Source organism: Lissotriton helveticus, chromosome 5_1 (assembly GCF_964261635.1).
Source record: "Lissotriton helveticus chromosome 5_1, aLisHel1.1, whole genome shotgun sequence".
Classification (NCBI taxonomy): Eukaryota; Metazoa; Chordata; class Amphibia; order Caudata; family Salamandridae; genus Lissotriton; species Lissotriton helveticus.
The window spans coordinates 1,531,802,179-1,531,829,026 of NC_136065.1; the positions used below are offsets into that span (position 1 = coordinate 1,531,802,179).

At 45.5% G+C, this 26,848-nt stretch overlaps 1 protein-coding gene across 2 annotated transcripts in view; it reads right to left on the minus strand.

Moving 5' to 3' along the window:
* Nucleotides 1-25,968, minus strand: part of DYRK3 (dual specificity tyrosine phosphorylation regulated kinase 3) — a 48,311-nt gene extending 22,343 nt beyond the window's left edge. Inside the window, exons 1-2 of one of the 2 annotated variants that reach the window (XM_078644567.1) lie at nt 25,849-25,968; nt 2,014-2,129 (exon numbers count right to left, since the gene is read on the minus strand). In XM_078644567.1, coding sequence (XP_078500693.1) covers nt 2,014-2,097 — 84 coding nt within the window. In that variant the 5' untranslated portion in view covers nt 2,098-2,129; nt 25,849-25,968. Of the gene's footprint in view, nt 1-2,013; nt 2,130-24,187; nt 24,799-25,848 lie in introns of those variants that run through there. The other variant, XM_078644566.1, reaches the window with a different exon arrangement.
* Between the last annotated feature and the right edge of the window lie 880 nt (nt 25,969-26,848).

The following is a 26,848-nucleotide window of genomic DNA, read 5'->3' on the forward strand; positions in this document are numbered from 1 at the left end:
CCTTCGGTGTTGGGTCCACCAAAAATGGTCAATTTAACACATATGTTATTTCCATTAGTTTTGCCTTGAACAACTTATTAGAGCAGACAACAAAGCAAACCACTGTGATGGGGCAGAAGGGGGAAGGAAGGACAGCAAAAAGGACCAAAATGTGTTTTTCAATCCAAGCAAGAATACTGCACATTTATCATCATATAGCAAGCATTCCAGTCTTGGTCAATTTTCCTCGAACACACTTGGCTCTCACGTTTTAGTCAAATCTTAGGGGCATGGCCTTACTTCTTAGGGTCCCTTTATGCCCACTTCTGCTCCCCATAATCTATGAAGTGGCATAAGGCATGTGCTGTGCAAGCGCTACACAAGAAACCAAACCAACTTATCAAGGTCTCTTGTTTTTGTTATTCCCTTTGCACTTCTTCCTCCTCCTCCCCTTTCATTACTACCCCTCTTTTCTCCCTACATCCCACCAACCGGTATGCTTCAAAGATGTGCACGGGATGTGCAATTACTGCACATGAAATAAACATAGCATAAACATGAGCCCTACTTCCTCTATCCCATAAGCTTATTAGCTTTCTCTTCTGTTTCACGCCCCCGCAGTTATTCTTCTGTTCAACCAAAGATGTTTGAAGCATTGGTATTAAAGTATACATACGTCACAAACAGCAACTTAATAAAACATGGTCCCTTCTTCACGCTGACCTTTTCCCTCCTCAGTGACTTCAAATGGTCCGAGAGTTGCCAAAGTGCTATAATACCAACCGATTTGTAATAAAGCAGCACAAGTGTGTTTAAGACAGAAAAATCAAAGGTGTATTACTCTTACAGTAATCGAAATTTCGTTGACCTATTCGGAAACCATTAAAAGAAAATGCAGCCTATACTCCAATGGGTAGTGTGCGTACAGAAAAAAAGGTCATTTAATCTGATAATCTGTAATGGTAGTACTCCCGAGGTTCAGGCGAACAACCTGGCCTGACAAACAAAGCACTTTGGACCATGACATAATGTTTATGGTGGCTTGGATGTCATGGTGAAGACAAGTCTTCTGGGAAACATTAGGAAGGACACTTAATAATGTATCAGCTACTGTCAGGGTCACTGCAAAAGCATGCCAAGGTATCCAGTTCAAAGAGAGTAAGTGGCCAGGTGTTGATGTTGTGCAAAGATGCTAAATGCTGACTGCTCGTCTGTGCACTGGGTGTGAAGGATTTCCAGGGCCCACAGTGCTCCATGGAATAGTTTTTAAGGTCTTTATATGTGTTATTCAAGGTGCACATTTATTATTAACCCCAGTATTAGAGATTTGTAATGTTGGAAAAGGGGATTAAGAGGTTCGTTCGCCATAAATAGTAGTTCCATGCCCCAATGGATGATATATTCTGTCACACCACACAAGTAGATCTTCCCAGATATCTGCTCACAAGTAGTTGAACCAGGCACTCCTACAGCAAACTTTAGAGGCCACTCCTCCTGCTCCTACACATGCATGTCTAAGACCTTCAGGTTATTATCTTCAACTACAGACCTCATCAAGCAGCACACCACAACCGCAAGCAGGCCTCATACAATGTTTTCAATAAATACGTGCAGTTGCTACAACCCTGACAAGTAGTCCCACCATACGTACCCCCGTATACAGCAGTTTGCTTAGCCCGGTCAGTACCTCACAAAATATGCTCGTCTCGCCCACCACGTGTGCAGGGTCAGTATCCCAAGACCAAACACACAGCACCTTGAGGACCACCTGAACGGATCCTCTCCCTACCCCAAAAAAAACCTCACTGCCCCAGCACACCTAACAAGCTTGTCAAAAAGTCCCCGACCAAATATATTGTGACCCACAGCAAGAGAAGGGCCAACATCCATTAGGTTGATGGACTCCCAACAAGCAGGTCCGTTGCTCAAAGCAAGGCAATCCAGGGCTTTAAATGGAAACAGCTCGGACTTTTCTCGCTCGCCAAACCATGTATAGCATCTGATCACCATGTAAGGTGTCCACAGTTTACTTACAGTGAGTCTTCCGATGGCAGGTAGTGCAGTTGGGCTTGGCTCCTCGTTTGGTGCATCCTGGCTTCCCACCTGGTCTAATCGCATATAAGAGTCATACAGGCCATCTCCGACGCGCACTGCAAGCAAGATACAAGAAGGCAAAGTGTCAGTTCACTGATACGACACAGAAATACAACCCACGCTGGTATAATAGGCACAACGCCACAATAATTGTTCTTCAAGCAGATTAAAAGAAAACTGTTCCTGGGTGACTTGTGTCCAGTAATAGGTCTCAGCAAAGAACATAAATGCACTCTAGATCGTGGTTGTCTTGGTCTACTTAAAATACAGCAACTTTGGAATAAAGTATCAGACTGCACCAGTTGGATAAAGGAAATCCCGGGGCCATCTATGTGCCATGGCCTTATCTAGTAATCAAAAAGCCCGGGCAATGGGACTCACGGGGCGCTGGCGCCATTGCGGAAAGCAAGCAGTCTACAGGAACACCTTCCTCCAGCTCTAGGAGCAAAATGACCTGAACACATCGAACGCCCCGTGAATTTAAAGGAGAGACCGGTCCAGGATTCCAAGTAAGGGTCACCCCTGGAGGGCCGGTTACAGGTTTCCTGTCATCACAGCCTTGCTTCATGCAGGTTACAGTACAGCGCGTCTAGCAAGGCCGAAATAGCAGCTGCAATATTTTCCCGGGGTACTTCTCTTCCCAGGTTCGTTTCCGAGGCTTCTCGCATGGACGTTATGCAAATATAACAGGTGGTTTATAACTTCCCGGCTCAGTGCTGGCTGGGAGCCTTCTAAATAAGAATCGGGGACATTCGTGAAGATGATGGGAAGTACGAGGCAGTTGAGATTTACAGAAAGCACTTGTTTACGACACCTCACCAGCTCAGAGGGAATATGACATACATTTAAAACTGTACAAGAGCGCGTGCATTTTCAGACAACAGGGGGTCTCGGACATGGATTCACTACTGTATGCTAAAGGAGAGGCGGGGAGAGATTATGGACTGCGATTTGGGCATAATACCATTTTTTTACTACTCGGGTAGTATTGTAGGAGAGGATTCGATACAACAGACCGATAAAAAAAAGCCATGCTAATTTGGCAACTACGGGACATCGTAAAATACTAATATTGTGTAACTTATGAGTAGCGACTTCAAGCAGCACATCTTAAAATATCACACACAGACCAAAACAAACCAATCGACTGCCACGGTTTGCTCTGGGGGCGGGGATGGATTCCACTCAATACTGCACACTCCGTTTGTAGTAAGTGGAAATGACTTGTGTCGGGTGCAGTTCATCCAGGCGATACCATCACCGACTTGTCAGCTAAACAGCTCCTCCTTTTGTACGTTTCGATGACGCTCCGGAGCACAATAGATCTGCCAGTCGGTCCACCAGCAGACCTAATAAAGACAGCCACAGCAATCAAAGCAGCGGCGATCGCCATTTCCCTCTGTTACATGTGTACTCTTTTTGGATAGTGTTTTCTAATGCACACAAAGCATACTTGGGTTAGGCTAACCATTCAGCAGTTTCCGATTAAGGGGAAATTCAATGTTCTTCCTGATTCCCCACCCCTAGGGCTTTTGTTGTTCGCATGATGGGACCCCCCCCAAAATATATATATTTTTTAAACACAGGCCGAGGGGACACCTTCCTAACTGCACCAATACTTCTAGTCTGAGTCGGGACATTGGAACGGCCAGGCAGTACAAATGTACCTAAATTAGAATGTAGGGGCCGAGCTGATTCAGGGAACCACATGCAAGGATACCTCATACCAGCAAATGTTGCCACCTTATCTGCAGGCATATAAATCTAGTGGCGGAGGTGCACAATTTGACACCAGAAAACTTGGGATTAATCCCAGCTCTTTCACTTTGCAAATTGTATGATCTTTGGCAATTGATTGATTTCCTGTTCCCTCCTTTTCTGCATTATCACATATAGGAGGGCTTGAAAATACAGGACTTCAGAATGTGTGCTGTACAAAACCTTTTCCTGTGTTTGATTTAATTAACTATAATGTTGTTCACGTATAATAGGAACTTAGACCACCCTAAAAGTGCACAGAATAACGGACTTGACTTTAGGTTCACTATTGGCACTGCTTTATTTAATTTTTCTAAATTCATATTTGAGAACTACCACTTTAAACAAATACTTCTGAATGCACGGATATCTGATATACCAAGTTGAAATGGCCCTGCATATTAACGAAATGCACTTTTTGAATTTTGAAGAGACAATCATATTTATGCACTCTTGCTGCAAGATACCTTTAAAAATGAAGATGTTCCAAAAGATAAGCGGTGCAGGAAACCTAGTTGCTTCCTTAACTTCAATTAATCTTTGAATAAAAGCTTGCTTGTTTATTTAACATCTTTTTAATGTTCGTGCTGAGTGAAGCGTACAGCAGTCCAGTGCTGCTGTTGATTAGGGGGCCGTATGTAAAGGTCAGGAGGGCTGCATGCAGTGCCCAGGTCATACTTGGAGTGTTCCTGCTTGAACAAATTTTTTTTAAAGCCACCTGGTTTTAGTTTAACACCATGGGTGCTCATGACGGCTCCCGGCCGCCATGTGTCAGGGTAGTCATGTGGGAGCCGTCCGACCGTTGCCGCTCTGCCCACGCGCGGTTAATTCCCCACCTGTGCAGGAGAATTATCAGTGGGCAGAGTTCAGACAGCTCCCGGCCCTCATGAGCACACGCCTACTGTGACTCATGACAGCCGGGAGCCATCCTCATTATGGCAGCGCCATGCCCAGCCCGCCCCCTCTCGCACCGCGGTGGAATTTGCCCCGCAGCGAAGGGGTTAAACACAGTCTTTTGAACAGACCCCGAGTGGGAAGTCTTGAACAAGATGGGGCACACTTATCTGACACTGGGATGGTCATTCTCTTGCTCAATATGGAGGAAGTCTTGGAAGGGGCTGGATATACTAAATATGGAAGGAAGAAGCTAGCCCAGGTGGCGAATGGGAGACTTCCATAACACAAGGTGTCATCTGTGGGCCATGGCAGAGTTACAGGGAGAGTCTATTAGATGTAAGAGGGCCTCTGGAGAAAAACAGATAAGAGACAAGCAGGGCCAGGGGAAAGAAACCACTACAATAATCAAACTGCCCACTCCACCTTGTGGTATTGGTATAAATCGTAACCATAAGGACAGTACTATGTTGTTGAGCCCTAAACATGTACAATAGAATTGTGATTAATTAATCGTTGTATAGTATACTCTACTTGCAAACTGCTGTTCACTACTGGTAAATTCATTGTATTATACTGTATTAAGATCTCTAGGGGAATATCCCCCACATTGTATGGCTTGGTTCTATATGCCAGATGGTTTTAATGTGTTGCAGGCTTAAAGAGTATGAATGATGACTGACGCATCTATGAGGGTAACAATTTGGTCGGAGTGAAATGTAGGGTGCGTTGTACATAATAATACATTGATTTTGATATCATTTGTAGTACATGTTGAACATAATAGCAATGTATATAATGTTGGACACAAACAGATTTTCCGATGGTATACAAATTGAATGTTATTCAGTAAAAACTATTTTTTTTTAAAGTGCTTGAAAGTATTTGATTTATCATTACAATAATTGCGTTTGTTTCTGGTTCCAGTTTGGGTTATGGTTACGCAACATGCGTTTTGGTGCATGACCAAACTTTGGTACCACCGTCTTCAGGACACTACAAAGCCAGAGCTAAAAAAAAAAAATTAAAAAAAATGCCTAGAGAGGTAAGACAACGGGAATGTCCTTTTCTTAGAAGAATACAGCAGGATTTATCAGCATGCCACAGACATTTATGCCTGTGTAAAGTGACAAACAGGCCAAGTAATTAAACTCTACACTATAAGTAACAAAAAAGCAAGATTAATACATGAAGGAAGGCAGACTGTGGCTGAGTTGGCATGTCTTTGTGTCCGATGTTTAACATTGGCAGTTCCTGTCTTGGCCAGTGCTTGTTCCAAGGCAATCCCTCAGCTGCTGGCAAAATGAATTCACATTCGATAGCGCAGGATGTGGTAAACAAGCATTTACAATGCAATGGTTTTGCCTTTGTTAAAGTTTGAGCTACTGGCATTGCTCTTGACAATATTTTTATTTATGTTTTTTTTTAACATAAATAAATGGCATTGTCATTTACAATGCCACTAGCTTTATCTCTCGCAAATGACACCCACAAACACCCACAGAGAGCCCCCCAACACACACTCAGAGGCCTCCCCACACACACACCCACACAGAGCCCCCCACACACACACCCACACAGAGCCCCCCACACACACAGCCACACAAAGCCCCCCCACACACCCACAGAGCCTCCCTACACACTGTGAGCCCCCCACACACTGCGAGCCCCCCACACACTGCGAGCCCCCCCCACACACTGCAAGCCCCCCACACACTGCAAGCCCCCCAACACACTGCGAGCCCCCCCACACACTGTGAGCCCCCCCACACACTGCGAGCCCCCCAACACACTGCGAGCCCCCCCACACACTGCGAGCCCCCCAACACACTGCGAGCCCCCCAACACACTGCAAGCCCCCACACACACTGCAAGCCCCCACACACACTGCAAGCCCCCACACACACTGCAAGCCCCCACACACACTGCAAGCCCCCACACACACTGCAAGCCCCCACACACACTGCAAGCCCGAGCCCAAGCGTAGTTACAGGCAAATAGAAGGGGGTCACGTAAATGAAAAGGACGAGAGTTCGTAATGATACAAGAATAATAATAACAAATCACTGTTGAAGTGAAGGAGAGGTTATTGGCTGATGCGTCTGTTTCTGCCCACCACAAAGACAGACTACATTTTAACACCATCCCTGTGACTGTTCCACGCGCAAGAAGAAGCTGGGCCACGAATCAACATTAGTCTGCACAGATGAGGCAGTTTCATAAACACAAGGCTGTACATCATTTACATACAAGCAAATCAGCAAAATAGTGTGTTTGCTTTTCAAAACAATAAATTATTTGCGTACTCTGCACATTTGCACAGATTAGGTCAGTCTTACTCGGCTGTAGTGGCTCCCGAGATCTCCGTGTCTGCACACAGTTATTTCAGGGTGGAGGTTTACAAATGTACAGGCCAACCTTATGTTTCACAAGCGGCTAAAGACAGGATTACAGCACGGAATACTAATGTGACCCGTGCCTTCAATGCGCACAGATGAGTTACAAAGCCACAATCCTACACCAATTAGAAAAGCATTACACCTTCAACAAATCTCACGTGTACTGTCACCTTGGACTCCTGGATTTTTACACTTTAAATTCTGAATGCCAGTATTTAAATGGAGAAAGCAAACTTAAACACACAACAAACCAGTAGAGCAAATAATTAGAAGGATATACATGTGGAAAACCAGTGGACTAGACCACGATATAGTGGCGTTCCTGCTTGTGGGCCATAACAGCTGTTCTTTTCCCTCCCTTCAGTTATAGGCCGGAGCCACAGGTGAGAGTATACAACAAGGGAGGTAGTAAACTGCTGTAGCAATAACACTACCCAAACAAAAATACCGATTTTTTACGTTTTTCTATTTGTCTTTGGTTCAATGAGCATCAATCTCTTCAACAGCAAGAAAAGGAACCCTGAAAGCTGTGCATATGACCCAACGGCTGGTTGTGTAGAGCAGTGGTCCACGGCGTGTACCTTGGGAGTGCTCGTAGCACCCTACATACTGCTCAATATATGGTCCACACCTCTGTTTATGCAAATGTCACACTGGGTCGTAACTTCTTTCCTTTGAGGGAGCGAATACAGCTAGAGCGAGGCAGCGGTAGGGGGGCGGGACATGGAGGCGAGGCAGCGGTAGGGGGGCGGGAACGGGGCCGGGGAGAGACAGAGAGCGAGGCAGCGGTAGGGGGCGGGAACGGGAGCCGAGGCAGCGGTAAAAAGCAAAAAAAAAAAAAGCAAGCACTCACCTGGACTTCTTCCGGGTGCCTTCAATGGCGGACCAGATTCGGGGGCGTTCCCGGCTTTCGGCTGACATCGCGTGACGTCGGCAAAAGCCAAAGAATCTCGGGAACGCCTCTGAATCTGGTCCGGCATTGACGGACAGGCCCCTCGTCCAATGGCTATGCTCCATTTATGGAGCCAGCCAATAAATGACGAGGGCCGACCCAAACCCACACTACAGTTCTCATTAGGTTTTCGCCTGCGCGAAAAAGCTGCGCAGAGCGCAGCTTTCGCCAGGCAAAACCTAAAAACGTATACACCTCTTTCCAGCTACCAAAGGAATAGAAAGAGTTTAAAATGTGGACACGAGACACCACGTGCCAACCCAGCACAAGAAGAGAGGCATGGCATGAGAAGACTAATCAGTCAAACAAGTCTTGTATAACGCGACTAATCACCCGTGAGGGTATCCAGGCGCTGAGTATTCTTGCTGCTGAGGATCAGTCGAACAGCCAGGTCTTGAGTAATTTTCTGAATTCCAGCAGAGAGGGTGAAGTTCAGAGGGAGGTCGTTCCAGGACCTGGCCCAAGGTAGGAGACGTAACAACCTCTGCTGTAGCTTCAACGTATGCGAGGGGTGTGAGCAAGGTGCAGGGAGGCAGAGTGTGGGTGTCTGGAGAGTCAGTCGAAGTTCAGGCGCTGGTTGATGTATGCTGATCCTTGGTTGTGCAGGGCCTTGTATGTGTGGATATATATATATATATATATATATATATATATATATATATACACATATATCCATCAGCAGTTATTACTGCAGCCACTAACCATTAAAGGATAGCTGCCCAATGCGTGTAGGCATGTAATCTGAGTGAGTAAATATGAATCAATTGAGGCAAACCTGTTGGTTCAAGGGAGAGAAGTAATGATAAAGATATATTTGCTAGAAAAGGATAAGTCAAGAACATGAGAGATGGTGATTAAGAGGTACATATAACCTCTCCAGCACAAAAAGAGGTTGAGGAGCAAAGGAGCAGCCCAGGAACCCCAAGTAATAGTTCAGGTCTGAAGGCAAGTTCCCCGACAACCTCGAACACAGCCACTGTCAATTTGATGGCAGGAAAAAGACTATAACAGGACTTGCGGCAGCAGCATACCAAAAAAACAAAACATGACCATATTGTGAACCACAACTAACACCGCTAGAAGAAACTTTCACATCCAGAGTTAGACTTGAAGGAAAGTCGAAGCCAAGATGTGCATACCTGAGGCATGTATAGAAAGCCCTCACCCACCAACCTGGTTGGTGACATGCTTCATCATAGGGCCCCACTGGGAGAGGCCGAATGCCTCCCCAGTGTGCTACAACACCAGATTGCCTCCCCAGTGTGCTACAACGCCAGACAAAGGCGGCGGTATAGTCATTCAGAACACTAGAGACTATGAGAAAGTTTGCCAAGATCTTCTGAATGACAAAAAACACTATACCCCCTGAACCAAAGACCCTACAGCAGAGCTGAAAACTAAAATCACTCACCTCGTAAAGGAAGCGGAGGAAAACGGGCACATTTCCAAGAATGAAGCAGATTTCTTGAGTGCCAGTGACAGTGTAATTCCATACTATTATACCCTGGCAAAAACACACAAGAACAAATCTCCACCACCAGGCAGGCCTATTGTTTCTGGCATTGGTTCGTTGCTGGAACCACTCTCACGTTTTTGTGACCACTTCCTGAAACCAGTCATCCAGAACACCCCCACCTACCTGAAGGACACCAAGAGCCTTCTACATCTCCTACAAGAAATACCTTTTGAGGAGGGCACCGTGACACTGGTCACCCTAGATATAGAGAGCGTATATACAAGCATTCCCCAGGACGATACCATCAAGGTCCTGGGGACCGCCCTTGATTCTATCCCATGGAATCATCAAACACCAAAGGGCTTCATTCTAGACTGTGCCACCATGGCCCTAAAAGAGAATTTCTTTGCATACAAAGGGCAACTCTTCCTGCAAAGCACGGGGACCTCAATGGGCAGCACCTTCGCCCCTAGTGTGGCAGGGTTGTATGTCTATGACTTTGAAGCAAAGCACATCCTACCAACCAAGGGCCGTTCTCCCCCTCCATCTATATGTGGAGGAGATACATTGACGATGTGCTCCAAATTTGGAAAGGCAGTGAGGCCCTGTTGAATGACTTTTTTGAGATGGATCAATACTGTAGACCTTAACTTAAGATTCACCCACACAATGAGTCAAACTGAAGTTGTTTTCCTAGACGTCATAATCTCTGTTAATGGCACATCTTTGACAACTAAAACTCACTATAAACCTACCGCAAAGAACAATCTCCTGGAATTCTCTAGCTTTCATCCGCGGCCATTAAAAGAGAACCTTCCATATGGCCAGTATCTGAGAATCAGGCGTAACTGCAGTGATGTAAAAGACTTCAAGGAACAATCATCTGGCCTTACTCAGAAACTGCAAGCAAGAGGTTATCCAACCAGCATCCTGAACAAAGGATACAAACGAGCACGCAACCAACCGCGTGAGGTCCTTTAGGAAAATAATCCCAGGTAACCCCAGGAAGTCCCCCTGACCTGTGGCACGACCTACAGCAGCTTGTCAAATATAATGAAATATCCTCTCCAGCACCAACAAAACCTGGGAGAAACCGCTCTTCTCCTTCAAGAAAGGACAAAGCCTAAAAGACTCATTAGTCCATACTCGACCCAAGGAAACTTCCTTACCAGGAATACGCACCATCACTGACACTTGAGGCATGCCCAAAATTGTGGGGCATTTCCCTTGCTCTGATTGTAGTGTCTGTCATTTGATGACTCGAACCAAGCAACTAGTCTCGGAATCAGGTAAAATATGGACCCAAAGAGACCATACTACCTGTAACTCTTCAAACGTTATTTACCTGCGATTTGCGATACATCGGAATGACCACCCAAAAGATCAAACAGAGAATCTGTGAACACAGGAACAAAATACGATGTCGAAGAATAACAACGAAAATGAGCGATCACTTCCTCCAGACCAACCATACCACAAACGATCTCAGGTGGACTGTAATCGAACAGATCAGTGGGGGAAGAACATTACTCAGAGACTCTTCGAGAAAGAACAAAGAAGGGTTTATCGTCTGGGAACCCACAACCAAGGCTTGAATGACGACATTCCATGGTTGTCAATACTGATATAATCCAACACTGAGTGACACTGATACTAATGCCCACTCGTCTCCGTACTAGGACCAGTGATCATGACCCCATGAACATCTCGGCTTGCACATCAGTACCTGCACTGATCCTGTGGCTATCTTTTTTCCAATCTAGAGCTATCTGGTAGTAGACATCTCTGGGAGCCACTTAGGAATCTCTATTAGTCTCTGTTCTGTCAAGCGGGACATTCCCGTTAAAACTCATTTTGATTTTAGCTCGAATGACGACATCCCATGGCCGTCAATACTGAAATAATCCAGCACTGGGTGACACTGATACCAATGCCCCCTCGATTGTACCGTATTAGGACCAGTGACTATAACCCCTATTTACATCCCGGCTTGCACATCAGTACCTGCACTGATCTTCCGGGTCTCTTATTTCCAACATCGGGCTATATGGTAGTTGCCATTCCTGTGAGCCACTTCGGTGTGCAGGCTTGAATCTCTACGACTGTCCGTTCTGTCAAGCGGGACATCCTCGTCATAATCCTTTTTTTTATTTTAGCTTTTGCCACGAACCATGCCAAGATTTATTGCTTGAGCCTCAAGGTCTGCAATTTTTCTCCCCCTCTTGCGACCAGTCTAATTTCATACAGTACCTATCCATCGAACTTGCCAATTTGTGACATCTAAACTGCCCTCTAGCTCTGTGGGCTGTCAGCCTCTCGCCAGTGTCCACTACATTTCCTGACAATAATGTTTTGTACTTGAGCAATCACGGACAGCTCCCGGTCTAGTTGTTTTCCCCATACTACTTGCCCCTGTTCGGAACGTCCTCCCTGATTGGACTGAATGACGTCTCCTGACGTAAACACGCCTCCTGACGTAAACACGCCTACCCCGGAACTGGGCGCCGCTCTCACTTGCCTTCATATACCTCGCCACCGGACCAAAGGAACATCTTTGGGATCCAGTTACTGAGGGTGATCTGCAGGTGTCCAGTGGGTGCCTGGCGTCGAGGGCGTAAGTCTAGGCGCCGCCTCTGCCAACATCACGAGCTAAGTACCACCTGTCTGTTTTAAGTGCTGAATGGTGTCTCTTTGTCCCTAAGGGTGTGCCGATTTCGCCACCACCCCACTCCCGAGATCCATGGTGTGATTGTCTCTCACCATTCAAGTGAGAACTTTTTAACATTTTGTTTTACTGCTGGGGTCACTGGCCATTTGGTCCATTGATCCTACCTTCCACATACGCCCCTCGTACGGGTCGACCAGCATGTGAATAAAGCTGAGTGCATTTTTACCGATCTCTTATGCACTTATGTACCCACCCCCTGGCGCGAACACCACCCTCCTGATTTGGTTTGGTGTGAAATATAATCGCTAGACTACCGGTCTGTAGTTTTTCACAACTAGAGCACTTTTGTGACTACAATAAACATACCCTTGAGCTAAGACCAATAATTAATTGTTTATTTTGTCTCTTTTATGTATGTCCATGTCGCTTTCTTTGCAGGTGCACAATTTTTTGGTTTCTCAAATCGAGAGTACCAGAGAAGGATTTTTTCCTTCACTTGCACTTTGTACATATTTTCACTTTCACGTCCCTAGGTTAGGGTGGGCCTTAGCGTGCTCATACCGCCGGGGTTTAGTCCACTTTTTTGTCCTGACGAATGCCTGGTAAATTAACACCTCCTACGGCAGAAACATGTTGACCCACCTATCTGGAAATAGCTAAACAATCTATTAGGCTTGTTTTCCAACACATTGATTTTAATATGTCCAATTGATCAAACATTAAATACTTTTTTGATACAACTTAGACATTTTTAATCTTCACCACCGCCACTATCACTTATCATTCACCATTTCACAATACCCGCTCCGCAGTAAATCTGGCGTTGTAGCACACTGGGGAGGCCTCTCCCAGTGGGGCCCTATGATGAAGCATGTCACCAACCAGTTTGGGGAGTGAGGGCTTTCTATACAAACCTAATTGGTCTTTTGTATCCCTGTTTTCCTGCTCTTGTTGTCGTTATTAGAGTTCTTACACTCTTTTCTTGTTTAAGTCAGTATAATTGGGAATTAAGAGTGTATGATTACTTTCTCCCTGCCTCTCTTTTTGTTGAATCATACCCGAGGCATGGCAGGTACACGGCTCAGCTGACCAAAAGGGCAGAAAACTTAATACTAATCCAACTTGCACATCACTGCAGCTGCTATGCTAAACACTTACCCAAAGAATTTCCCCATGGTTTCTTATGAGTGCAACAACATAGTCAAACTGCACAGCAATAAGTTTGTATAGAACAGGCATAAAATGCTATTTTTAAATCTAGTAGTTTGCCTGTGAATTAAAGTGCTTTCTTGTAACAACTGCTAACTATCCCCGCTTTGTAAAACATAAAAAACACCACCACCCGTTTTTAGTCGACCATCTCCAAAAACCGGGACATGAGATAAATTTATCAAAATCTCCCTGGACAGCTGGTGAAAAACGGGGACCGTCCTGGCAAATCCGGGACGCCTGGTCACGCTATCCCTAGCACAGCGAAAAAGATTATCCAGAGGAACAGAGAAAAATGGCAAGCACTCAATTTGCATCACTGCTGATGTGAAAAATAGCCGCCCAACCGTACAGTAGATTGGTAAAGTGCATCCACCAAACTCAGATGGACAGATTTACCAGGGCCGACGAGCGGTAGTGAAACAAGGATAAGAGAAGTTACACATTCCTTTCAATCCAAGCTATATTTCTAAACCTTTTCCCTATATCTTTGAATACTTATACAGTGCATTTGACAATATTAACCTAAAGGCGTAACTTCGCCAAGTCCAAGCAATATAGCAAGAAATGTTTTGTATTTGAAGCCAAAAGTGTCGTTTTTCTAAAAGACCCTTACCTGATTTTGCAGGTTACCTTTCTATGGGATCAGGTCTGCGTTTATCAATTATCAACATTCTGTCTGGGAATCCCTCTTCAGTATACTTTAAACCTAAACTAGCAGAGTCCACAATCTCAAAAACCCGACCTTGGAGGGGTATTTTACCCCTTCCAAGATTATTTCCTGTGGGAGTTAGCAAAACCCAAATCCACAATATTTCTCTCTGCCCAAATCCATAATTTCGGGACCCTTCTACCCTATGTCACAGCTATGTGCACTGCATACCCCCGAGGTGTGTCCAGTATAAATGACAACCCCTCCTGAAAAAAACGGTTCTGCAACGGGAATTACACCAATCTGGAGGAGATGATAGCCTGTCAACCTACACAAAGGAGTGGGGCAAGCTAAGGTGTGGCTCACTTGCTTCTCAGAGGCGGTAACCCTTTCGAAACAGGGCCATTTGTGTCCACTGCCCACGCCTTCCTGTCAGGGGGAGGCCACACCCATCCCCTTCCTCCAGCAGATCCTTTGTTCTCCTTCCTGGGAGCACTTTACATCTTCGGAGGGCTAGCTCAGGTGACAACTGCTGCAGTTAATCAACCATGGCTACAAGAACTTTGGAGCAAGAAATTGGTTTATTTCTAAAATCACACTTGCATTAAAATTAACATTACATCCGAATTAGGAATTTAAGTAGGGTTAAATGTAACAATTAATTTGATACCTTTGAGTACTAAGGTTCGTGGGCCCAAGTAGAAGTTAGCACTGTGGGCGTGGGCTATTGTAACTTTATGTTGCCAATTGGACTACAAGCCTTGCTACAGTGAAAATGCCAATTTCGAGTTTTCATTTAAAAGGAACATGCCCTTCTTTTTAATGTGGAGCACTCTGCCAGGGGGAGGGTTGCTAAGGCCTACCCTATGGGTGACTTATAAATATTAAAAAGGAAGGCTTTGAATTGAAAAAAAGGTTTATTTTGCAATATTGGGTTGGCAGTTTAAAACCGCCCGCCTAGGCCTCAGTGGCAGACCTATAGCTATGCTTTCAATTTGACACTTTGGTGGTGGCACAGCAAGTGCTGCAGTCCACTAGTGACATTTAACTTACTAGTGCAAAACAACAGTTGAAGGACAGAATGCAGAACAATGTCGTACATTCACCCCAGTACAGAGATCTGGGCCTAAATCCATCGTTTTTTTTGCACTCCACACCACCCCAGTTCAGACATGGCCATATGCAAATCAGCCTTGACCAGGGAAGGCATGGCTTGGCAGTTCGGGCTGGACTGTTCCCATGAGGCACAGGGTCAGACTGATTTGCATATGGCCAGGTCTGAACTGGGGTGGCAGAGTGGGCTAAAGAATAGTGATGAATTAAACCCAGATCTGTTACCTGGGTGTGAGTGTTTGATTGGTTCAGACGCTCTGTCCATCACCACCCCCTTTTGTACCATTCAACTTACTAGGCCTGGTTAAACTTTGTACCATTCACTAGGGACTTTTGGGTCAGTTAAAAATGCCAATTGGGGATTAGCCAATCTGTACATACACTAAGGGTCAGACCACATGTTCAGCAGGATCTTTGGTACTTTAGAGAAAAAAAAACAGCAACATCTAGCAAACAAGCATTTGCAATGCAATTGGTCTTGCATTTGCTTGAGTTTTATCTATTGGCATTGTAAATGAGAATGTATTTTATGTGTTTACAAAAGTTGCAAGCAGTGCGCCAACACCGCTTGCAGATTTAGTAAATTCATAAATAAAAAGGCATTGCCGTTTAGCTCAAACTCTCGCAAATGCGAGACCTTTGTGGCACCCATGCTTTAGCTTTGAACATTGCATGGTTAAGCGCGGGTGCTGTGTTAGCTTCAAAAATAAAGAAATAGAAAAAACATGGTTTTCTATTTCTATAGATTTGAAGCCATCACGGCACCGCGCTTTAGCTTAAGATGCTGAAAGTAATGCCCGGTTGCCGAGAATGTAACAAAAGTAGATAAATAAAAAAAATGGTGGCTGCACACTTTCTTTTCTATTTATTTACTTTTAAAGCAATCGCGGAACCCGTGCTTTAGCTGAAGATGTTTAAAGCTAAAATGCGGGTGCTGCCAATTAAAACAAACCTATTAAAATAAAAATTAAAGCATGCAGCCGCATTCGGCCAGCAAATAACTAAAGAAAAGCGCTGCCGCCATTATTCTTGCCAAGGCGTGCTGCGCTGAATAAATTAAAAAAAGTAAATAAGCATTGGCATAGCCAAAGGGTCTCGCCTTTGGGACCTTATAAGTTTTTAGCCATGCAACAGTTGATGTTGTTGCACCAAGGATATTGTGCTGCATAACAAAATATTTATACGGTCCCAAAAGCGAGACCTATTGTCTATGCCAATGCTTGTTTAGACCTGTTGCACAGCACCGCTAACAGCTGTACAAACTGGCTTGTAGTTTCTTTTTCAAAAAGAGCGATAATGCGGACACCGTTGATGGTGTCGAAGTGCCTTTTTTTAAATCTTTAAGGCATGCTGCATAGCATCTAGTACTGCTGTGTAACAGGTCTAAAAAACTTTGACAAAAACAGATGTTTCAGTTGCGAAACCTATAGGCTTTGCCAATGCTTGTTTTTTGTAGCATACATTTCAGTAACACTTCATTTATCTTTAAAGACACTGGGATATTAAGTGATTTGCCCCGAATCACAGAATGTGGAGCAGACACCAAGACTAGAATTCAGTTCCCCACTTCATTTGCACAGAGTAAGCTTGAAGCAAGGCAGAAGACTGTCACTGTGATACACAGACAGTGATAGTACAACTGTTAATCAGTTTACATATTTGACATAAAGAAGCATGACTTTGTGGCGTGAACTTTTCTGGGGATGAATATTGGAATTTTATTTATTTGATTTAGTGTAGGTTTTTTTTAAGGATATTGGCTACATGTGGGTGGGACGAGGCAAGCAATGGGAGGAGTGTACTAGTTGGTATTTTGGCAAGCAACGGGGTGGGGGAGCAAAATACAACTATGTACGGACAGGATGATAAACAACATGGGAGGGGGCAGCTAGACAGAGGAGGGCGAGAAAGGGCGGGGCAAATAATGATGGAAAAACAACAGGAGAAAGGGCGCAAGTGGGACAAGCTAAGCAAGAACGGGCGTTGGGCGGGGGGAGAGGGGGGTTGTTTGTTCTCACGACACAGTATCTGCATAAAAATCATGCCATCATACAGCAATTACAATACAGCAAAAATGTAAGAATGCACCTAAGTTGGGAGGAGATAAGACGGCCTGTAGAAGATGCACTCATATACTTATACGAAGTGCTTGTTCAGAAATTAAATACAAAAGTAACATCAGAGTGAGTAGCCAGTGGAAGGACACGGGCCAGTAACCAGTGAGCTGTACTTGGGCCGTGCCCCATGCATTCATGGCAAAGCACAGCAGGAAGTGAAAGCAGATAACATGCTGGCCAAACCGAACCATGTAAATGACAGCGACGTTGGGATCAACAAATGGTAACTTCAGGTAAATATTGGGCGGGTTCTAAGATTTTTTTTTAAATACAAGAGATTTTGCAAGCACTGTGCAGACGAAACCTGAAAACCAAACTAGATATAAAATACAGATAAATGCCACTATTTTAGCCTTGGAGGACATAAAAGCTTGCATTATTTTCATGTTGATTCAGTGTTTCTTGCATAGTGCCAACATGTTGCTTAATAGCCATGTCAGCAGGATAGTTGAGAAAACACAGATTTGAGTAACATATAGCAGGTACGGTTATTGAACATAACAGTACTATAATAAATCACATTTTTAATAAATTGCTGTAACTGTGATATCACTGTACAGTGAGTCGCAAAATAACATTATACTCTGGGAAGTTTTTGACATTTGTTGCTATACTCTAAAATAGCTGGATGTCGCTAGCCAGTTTCGGAAGTTAACTGGCTTTCACTGTCCGAACTGTATTTAATGGATTACAGAATTTCACTACCCAGCACTATTGTTGTTGTCCAGCTTTGCTCTCTTTAGGGGCCTGATCTGCAGATCAAGAACACTAGTGGTATTTCTAAAACAGTCTCTGGCGAGAATAAAATCTCTCAAGTGGCTCCCTACTGAAGCAAATAACATGCTTAATATAGCTTATCTAACTCCTGAAGCCTTACACACAAGTACTCCCAAATACCTAGTATGAAATCTCACCATTTACGGAGGCATACGCTCATTACACATCTTCAACTCTGTCCAACTGGAACCTCTAAAATTAAAGGGAAAAAAATGGGGACCTATGCATGCTCTCACTCAAGCACAGCTCAGAGGATGTGGAAGTCCCCCACCTCAGATTTGCACAATCCTATGTGCTATCACATTCTAGAAGTAAGCCAAAAGATATTGTGTAACAGATTCCTCCCACTCTGAGCCTCTGGCTACATAAAGAAACCCCAATGGACAAGTGACCATGGGATCTCCAGATGCCTCACGGACTAGAAAAGTGTGAATCCATCAGAACCCTAATTCCTTCTGGCCATTTATACCAATAGGATTTAACTTGAGCCATACCCAAGTAAGGGAATCACAAGATGGCGTACACAGTCAGGGGACCTTTGACTTCCAATGAAATAATTTATGTTCAGTCTACTTTAACAGATTTTGTGTTTTGTGAGCACGTTTGTGCGGGATAGTGCCGGTGAGCTGAGTTGCTTCGTTTTAATAGTGTTAGTAATGGGACAGGTTAAGGTTTAATGCGGCGCGACAGCATTGGCAATGTGAGGATCTATTGTTTATTGTAAGATAACTGCTTTGCAACATACCTTTCAGTGCCACAAAAAGAAACAGCACAGGAAAGACTACTGAAATCAGCACACAGTAGCGTGGCCTCCTGTTAGAAATGGGATTTCTGGCTAGCTGAGACTTGCGTCAAAGCGAAGCAGAAACCACCACTCTAGTCAGGATAAGGGAGTTACACTCCTAATATAACCCCTGCTCACCCCCTTGGTAGCTTGGCAAGAGCAGTCAGGCTTATCTTAGAGGCAGTGTGTAAAGCATATGCACATAACCAACAGTAATACAGTGTACGCACTACAAAAGGACACCACACTAGTTTAGAAAAATAGCCAATATTTTTATATACTTCAAGGCAAGACCAATTACTATAAAAATCCACAATACTATACTTACAAATCTGAAGTTATCAAAATAAGTTTCAAACACACTTCCTTGAGGTCGATAGCTCTGTCAGGGGCTAACACTGCGTCGCGAACAACAAATCCAACAGTTCTGGCTTGCAGTGGGCCAGCTACAGTGTCGGGAAGACCCGCAAACAAAACCTGTGAGAAATGCAGGGCGTTGAGGCCCTTGACGTCACTCGCGTTGCAGGTCGAGCTCCTCTCTGATGGAATCAGGAGCGCTGGCGCGCGTCGGGTGATGTGGTGCGAAGTGCAGCGGTGCGGTGCCCCCAGGTCGCGGTGCGAGCAGCGGCTCGGTGATAGCGTCAGATGGCGTTGTCGGTGAGACCAAGGTTACGGTGCGAGATGAAGGCAGTGCTCGCCAAGGTGCTAGCAGGTCACGGTGCAAGCAGCGCTGTCGTCGGCTGAAGAACTGGAGTAAATGCCACCGACGTCGGTAGGCTATGGCTGCGGTGCGGGATGAGGGCGGTGCGTCGGGCGACTTACGAGCAGTGTCCTCGAACCACGGTGCAAGCAGCGGCGTCGATTTAGGCATGGAGCGGCTGCGTCAGGGAAGCCAAGGCATACTTGTGAAGCAAGGCGGTGCAGAGTGCGGTGCCCACAGGTCGCGGTGTGAGCAGCGGCTCGGTGGCAGCGTCAACAGGCGTCATTGGTGAGACCAGGGTCACTGTGCGGCCTTGCCCTCTGCAGTGCCAAAGCGTCGTCGTGAAGAGAGGTGGTGCGGAGCCCACAGGTCGCAGTGCTTGGTGGCGGCGTCAACAGGCATCATCAGTGAGACCACGGTCGCGGTGCGGGGTTGTGGCAGTGCGCTCTGTGGCGCTAACGCTTCGATGTGAAGCGAGGCGGAGCGGTGCCCACAGGTCGCGGTGCAAGCAGCGGCTCGGTGGCGACATCAACAGGTGTCGTTGGTGAGACCAGGGTTGTGGTGCAGCGTTGTGGCGGTGCTCTCTGCGGTGCCAAAGCTTGTTTCGTGAAGCGAGACGGTGCGGAATGCGTTGCCCACAGACTGCGGTGCAAGCAGAGGCTCGGTGACGGCGTCAACAGGCGTCGTCAGTGAGACCAGGGTTGCGGTGCGGCGTTGCCCTCTGCGGTACCTTCGGGACACGGAGCTGGCAGCTGCGTCGTCGAGTTGCTTTTCCTCTGTCTGAAGCACAAAACACACAGTCCCCAGTGCTGCCGGCAGAAGAGCTTGAAATCTTTGTTTTTCCTGAGACTTCGTGAACAGGGGGCAAGCTCTACCTCAAGGCCTTGGAGAGACTCACATTTTAGGTTGCAAAAAGTCCAGTCCAGGCCTGTCACTGCCCAAGACAGAAGCAGCCACTGCAGGTCAGCCCAGCAAAGCAGTCGTTCCTTTTCGCAGCTTCTCCGGGTCTTCTTCTTGGCAGTCTTCTTGATCCAGATGAGTTCTAGAGTTCAGGGGTCTGGGACCCAGTATTTGTATCCAAAAATCAGTTGATTCTCTAGGCAGAGGGTGTCTGTGACCAGCCAGAACCAGCTCTGCCTTCTCTTGTGTGAATTCCTGGCAGGAGGTGGAGACGGCATTGTCGGAGGTGGAGACGGCATTGTCAGAGGCAGACCAGGTCCTTTGAGGTGCAAGGAAATCTCATCCCCCTTCCCTCATTGCAGCCCAGGTCTATTCAGCCCTTTCCTGACCCTACCTAGACTATCTGGAGCCCTCCTGCTCCCTAGCCTTCTGTCATCCGAAACCCAGACAGGCAATCCACATTCCAGCAGAGGCACACGGGTTGACTGAGCAAGAAAATACTTACTTTCTAAAAGTGGTATTTTACAACACAGAAAGTAAAAATCACCTTCACTAAAAGATGTATTTTAACATTCTGAGTTCATGCATACTAAGCTCGAATCTCTACCTTGTTCCCTGGGTCAGTTTAGGATTATAAGATGTTATAATCAAACTGCCCATTCTGGCATATGAGAACAGATAGCCTTGCAATAGTGAAAAAAGAAATTGGCTGTTATTCACTATCAGGACATGCCACACACACCCGGGCATGTCCTACCTTCCACATAAACTGCACCCTGCCCACAGGGGTACTTTGGGCCTTCCTTAGGGATGACAAACATGTAGAAAAGGGAAGGTTTAGGACCTGGCAAGTGTGTGCACTGGCCAAGTCGACATGGCAGTTATCAACTGCGCGCAGACTCTGCAATGGCAGGTCTGAGTTACCTTTGTAAGGCTACTCACGTGGGTGGCACAACCTGTGCTGTGGGCCCACTAGTAGCATTTGATTCACAGGCCTCGGCACACTCAGTGCACTTTACTAGGGACCAACAAGTAAATCAAATATCCAATCATGGAAAAACCAATCCATAACACAATTTACACAGAGAGCATATGTACTTTAGCACAGATTAGAAGTGGTAGAGTGCCCAGGGTCCTAATAGCAACACAAACAAGTCAGGAAAAAAAAAAGGAGGAAGAAGCAAAAAGTTTGGGGATAACCTTGCAAAAGGGCCATTTCCAACATCTCCTAATTCACAATACGGGGGTGAGGGGGTGGTGACGTCTCTAGTCAGGTCACACTGACCCCATACATACAGCCTGGCCTCTAGAGTTTGCCTGTCTCCTTTAGTTACGTAAGGAGTGTTGAGTGTGCTCCTCTGACTCCCCCTCAGATTGGAATGGTTACGGAGTACAAAACAAGTCTCAAAGGTGTTTTTCGGAGATTGACGCACAAACAGCTGCATGCGCCTACGAGCACCCTTTTAATGCAAATGGGCCAGTTTTATGTTCTTTATTTCATTTTTCTGCTTCGCTGTTTTTCTGTTTTATTTTTTATTTATTATCTTGCCCCTACTGCACAGGACAATGTTTTTTTCGAATGCCGTTCTTTTAGTACTGCCTGCTAGCTGCCCCTCCACCTTCCCATTTCAGTGTTTTTTTTCTTCTTTTCTGCATCCCCCGCCACTGCCGAAAGAAGAGATGGGATCTTCCAGGCTCTCACTGTTATTGTGCTTTGCACACTACGCACTGGGTAAAAGTAAACTTTGGTGCAGTGTTAGCTACACAACTCCATCTCTCCCTGCAAGTTCAGAAAGCCTGTGGTCGCCCACCTCCATAATTTACTTTTATGCCCCCTCGTTACTTAATTAAATACTAATCATTTTGTGTTTTTCCCTAAATTACAGCAAATGAAAAACATCTGGCTACAATGGGGAGAGGAGTTAGCCTAACGGCTAGGGCGGTCGACCCCGAATCTGGGGAACGGATTTCGAGTCTTGGCAAAGACATTTGCGAAGTGCAAGCTCACTACTACTAAAAACTCAATCCTTCCACAAAAAGAGAACTTGGTGCAGAGCTCTCTCGGGTATCGCACCGAATATTTGGAACAACCTTCCCCCAGACTTACGCAGAATCCCTTCTTTTACCACCTTCAAAAAGGAAGCGAAAATGTTTCTCATGAACAAATTATCATCTTAAACCTTTAACTCTTTGAAACCTACTTGCCACCGCTTTTAGTCAAACAGCAATATCTACCTCATTTGCACTATATGCGATTCCCGATTGTATGTATAACATGTGATAATTATGTACTGTAAAGCGCTCAGATACCTCCGTGGGACATGTCCGCGCCATATAAAACTTTATAAATAAATAAAGACGCTGAACATCCTATGATTATGGGCAAATCACTTAATCTCCCTGTGCCTAACAAAAATGGCTGTGCCCTCGTGTAATGCGCTCTGATACCCGATTCGGTTCAAGTTCGCGCTATATAAAACTCTGTAAAAAATTTTTTTTAAAAGCAGCCCATTATAAAGAAAGCCCCGGGTGGTTGGTTTTGTGACAGAGTTTCTCATTACTATCATAAGCGACTCTGGGTGCGGTAGGACCGGTTGACTCACTCCACTGCTGTCTCCGAAGAGGAGTGTCCAGATGCCCTGTGCATAGGGACAGCTACCTCAAATTGCTTTGACTACACCCGGTCACCTAACTTTTTCTGCCCCCAACCTCCCTATCTGCCCATTCGTCAACATCACATTACTTCGACTCCGCTCTTACCACCTACACATTCCAAAAGGACGGTGGAATGCCTACATAAACATAAAAGGCATATAATATTTATAGTTTAATTTCTATAAAGCTACTAACAATACAGTATGCATACAATATTCAGTTAAGCGCACGCCTGTGTGTACTCTTCCTTTTGTCTCCTGCAGTGGTGTTAATGCAGTGCTAGAGCAACACTACAAATTCTGTCTTTTCTTTTAAAGCACTACTCGTACCACCCCTCCGCTCCACTGTTTCCTCTCGATACCGTTTCCTTCCTCTTTAGATAGGTCAAATGGTCACTCCACTGCAAACAAAAAACATAACTAAAAAGCAGTGTAATTTGCAACGCCAACAGCTCTAACTTTTACTAATGCGAGACCAATTGCATTGCAAATGCTTGTACCAAATATGTCACAACTCAAAGGTAGCTCAAACAAAAAGAGGCAGTATGTATTTACCTGGCTGACTGCCTTACATACTTTGCCATTATTTCATGGTTAACAGCAGCTACTAGTTTGTACTTCTACCCTCATGCACAACATTGGATGCTTCCCACTCCGACCACCCTATAAAACCACACGTTCCTACAATACATAAAGAGGGTAAAACACACCACCCAGAAAACTATTCAGTGCATCAGCAGGTTTACGAAGCTCTGTACAAATACTACATTGCCATATTTTCAGAATAACCGCTCACCCTTGACACTAGATTGCGAACGCGCAGCAGAATGGAGGTCAAAGATGACTGTAGTTCTAAGCAGATCCTTAGCAGCCTTATCCAACACGGTACAGCCTTTACATTAAAAAGTAACTGATGCACCCTTCAGGACTATTAGACCGCAATAAGGAAATACCAAATATCCACTGACAAACTGGCTCTCTTTTTCTGTTAAAAATATTTGTATGATCCTCTGAGGAGGCGACAGAAAAGAAAACAGCGGAGTTCAATTACTACATTTGTGTCCGTTGTGCAGTAGTTTACCTGCTGTGATAGGGCCATCAGGCTTTCTGGTCAATAACATCATGGCTGCCAGGGAGATGGAGGGCGAGGAGGCTGCAGGGGGCGATCACCACCCATCCCCGAGTCAATGGGACACCCCGTCCTTGTGCAGATGGCCTCACTCACACAGTGAAAGGAGAGCAATCGGGAGATCGTAGGTGTGCGGGAGAGTGGTCTGTAGAGCTCCTGTGTTGAATCCAAAGCCCCTCATTGGCTAGGCCTCGTGCGCTTGGTCGCTGTCCCTTCAGTAACCTGCATTTTCTGTTAAGATTCCACCTCACTTGATGTAGCGACTCCGGCACCGGATCCTTCCCATCCCCCCTCATTAAGCGTGGGCTGATTCGGTCAACCCTAGTTCCTCGTTGGTTGGGGGAGGGGCTGTCTGCCTCTTTATTTTGCGGTTCTCTCACTTGATCCCTTTAGAGGAGGCTCTTGCTCTCTCCGAACTAGGTCCCGTCGGAGATCTTTGCAGGAAGCGATAGGTGTTCTCGCTTTAAGGCCGGGTTTACTTCTGCTTTCTGTGTCAGGCTCCTGCTCTCCTCTTCCTCGGCCTCTAGTAATGCGATGAGAGAGAGTACGAGCTCGCCCCTCCCTATTGAGGGAAGCGATGGATGCGGGGCGGGGCTCCCAGAAACGGAGGGGAGCGGCCTCCTGCGGCAACAGGGCAGGCAGGCAGCTGGAGACGTGAACCAGGCTTACGATTCTAGCCTGCAATGCTGGCTTTTCTTTTGAGAAGGAAATAGTGATGTTTTTGTGAAGGTCTGCTAAGAAATGGAACAGCTTTAGCAGAAGTTTTAGGAGCCATCTGATAGCATGTGTGTTGGGAAGGGTGTGTAGAGGGTGCTGTTTATGTTTGGAGGATCCGTCGGAGGCGTGTCGGGAGCAACTCAAGAAGTGCGTTTTGATCTCGGGATAGAAAGGTGGCAAACTTCAGACATTTAAAAGAGATGTGTATTGGAGCCTGCGTGTTTCCTGTCGCTATGAATGTGGGAGACTTTCGCAAACAGGCGGCGTCTTTCAAAAGGAACAGGCACTAGACAAAAACGAATACAACAAATATTAACTGATAAGAACACGGAACGGCGGAAATGGAGTACACATATGATAGTTATATGGGGGATACGATAAGTGGGTCGATCTTTGGAAAGAGGGATATTGTCCTCTACGTGTTTTAACGTCAGTTAGATGAACCGAACTATTGCAACTTATGAGCATGATGTTGACACAGATGCACAAATACAGGCCAAAGGTTTTGACACATTAACAAGGCTAGTGCTGCGATTCTAATGTGAATTCACCAACACCTTAATTAAGGAGAAGCCTCCATATCATCGCGCAAAGCGTGACATTTGTTTCAACGGGTCTGTTTTCTCCCTATCTAAATAGACACAATTTTAATTTGTTCATTTTAGCAAACATAATACATTATCTTAAGTATCGGTAAAAGTTTTCATGTATGATCCCAGGCTAAAGCTGTATTTGACCTACTCCTCACCCCGTTCATCACCAGTTGCCCCATAGGAAATAAACGTCCGCTTCCCAGAAGCCACTATCTTAACGCCGCGAGTGTCATTCACTGATTATATAAAAACTCGTAACTGACGACGATAATAAATAACTCGTAAGAGGAACTAAGAGCCAACCCTTGCTTCCAGTATGGAGACGGCAACGGGATCCTTCTTCCGGCCTCAAGCCTCCCCGGGTCCGCCTAGCCTGAAACCTGTGTGTTCCGCCGGTTGCCGTTGACAACCATGCCGCATCGTCTGGCTTGCGTCCCACTGCATGACGTTGCTGGGAACGTCATTAAGCTGAGACTCGAGAAATAGAAATGAGACGGCTTTGTGTGCCATTATTAAACGGGTACGCTCACCTTTCTAAGATGGCCTCGACGCTCACAGACTAGAGCACGGGCGTTATGTAAGGATAACAGGTCAGCCAGCCAGCCATCTTAGACTGAACTTTGACTGAACTTTTTTTTTTAACAAATTAGTCTCTGGTGTAGCCTGCATATAGTTATGCTTTAGTTTAAGCAACCAATGTCTGAACGCGATTGGCTTTGTCTGTTAAAGAAGCAGCACTCAAGCGAATCGAAAATTCTATTACATTTGTGAACTAGAATTAAAAATTTGCTAACATTCGTGCCAAGAATTTTCAATTCTATTAAGGACAGGAGGCGAGGATTATGCTGTCTCATTTCTTTACTACCAAAAATACAGCAGCCAATCACAATAGTAAAGAAAAACAATAAACTACATATCCCATGAACCTCTAGGATACCATAGAGTAGGTGTAGTATAAAAGGTATTCCAGAGGACAGTCCTTCCTCTTTCTTTGTGTAGAACAGTTCAGTCGTAAGTAAAGTCATACAAGTAAAAGTTCCAGGAATCCAACAAGATAAAATGAAGATAAACACGAAACCCAGTCTTCGGGGAGCAGAACAATGAACCAGAAGAAAGACGGATGGCCAAGGGTCCAGGACGTCCTAAACAGAAAGCTGCAACTGGAGAAACCGTCCGAAGAACAGCCACCGCTGGCCCGAGGGACACGACCAAATGCAATCATTTAGGATCAGAACCTGAAATGAAAAAACAAATCCGTAATATCCAAAACCACCAGATGAAGGAAGCATGGATAAAGGATAAG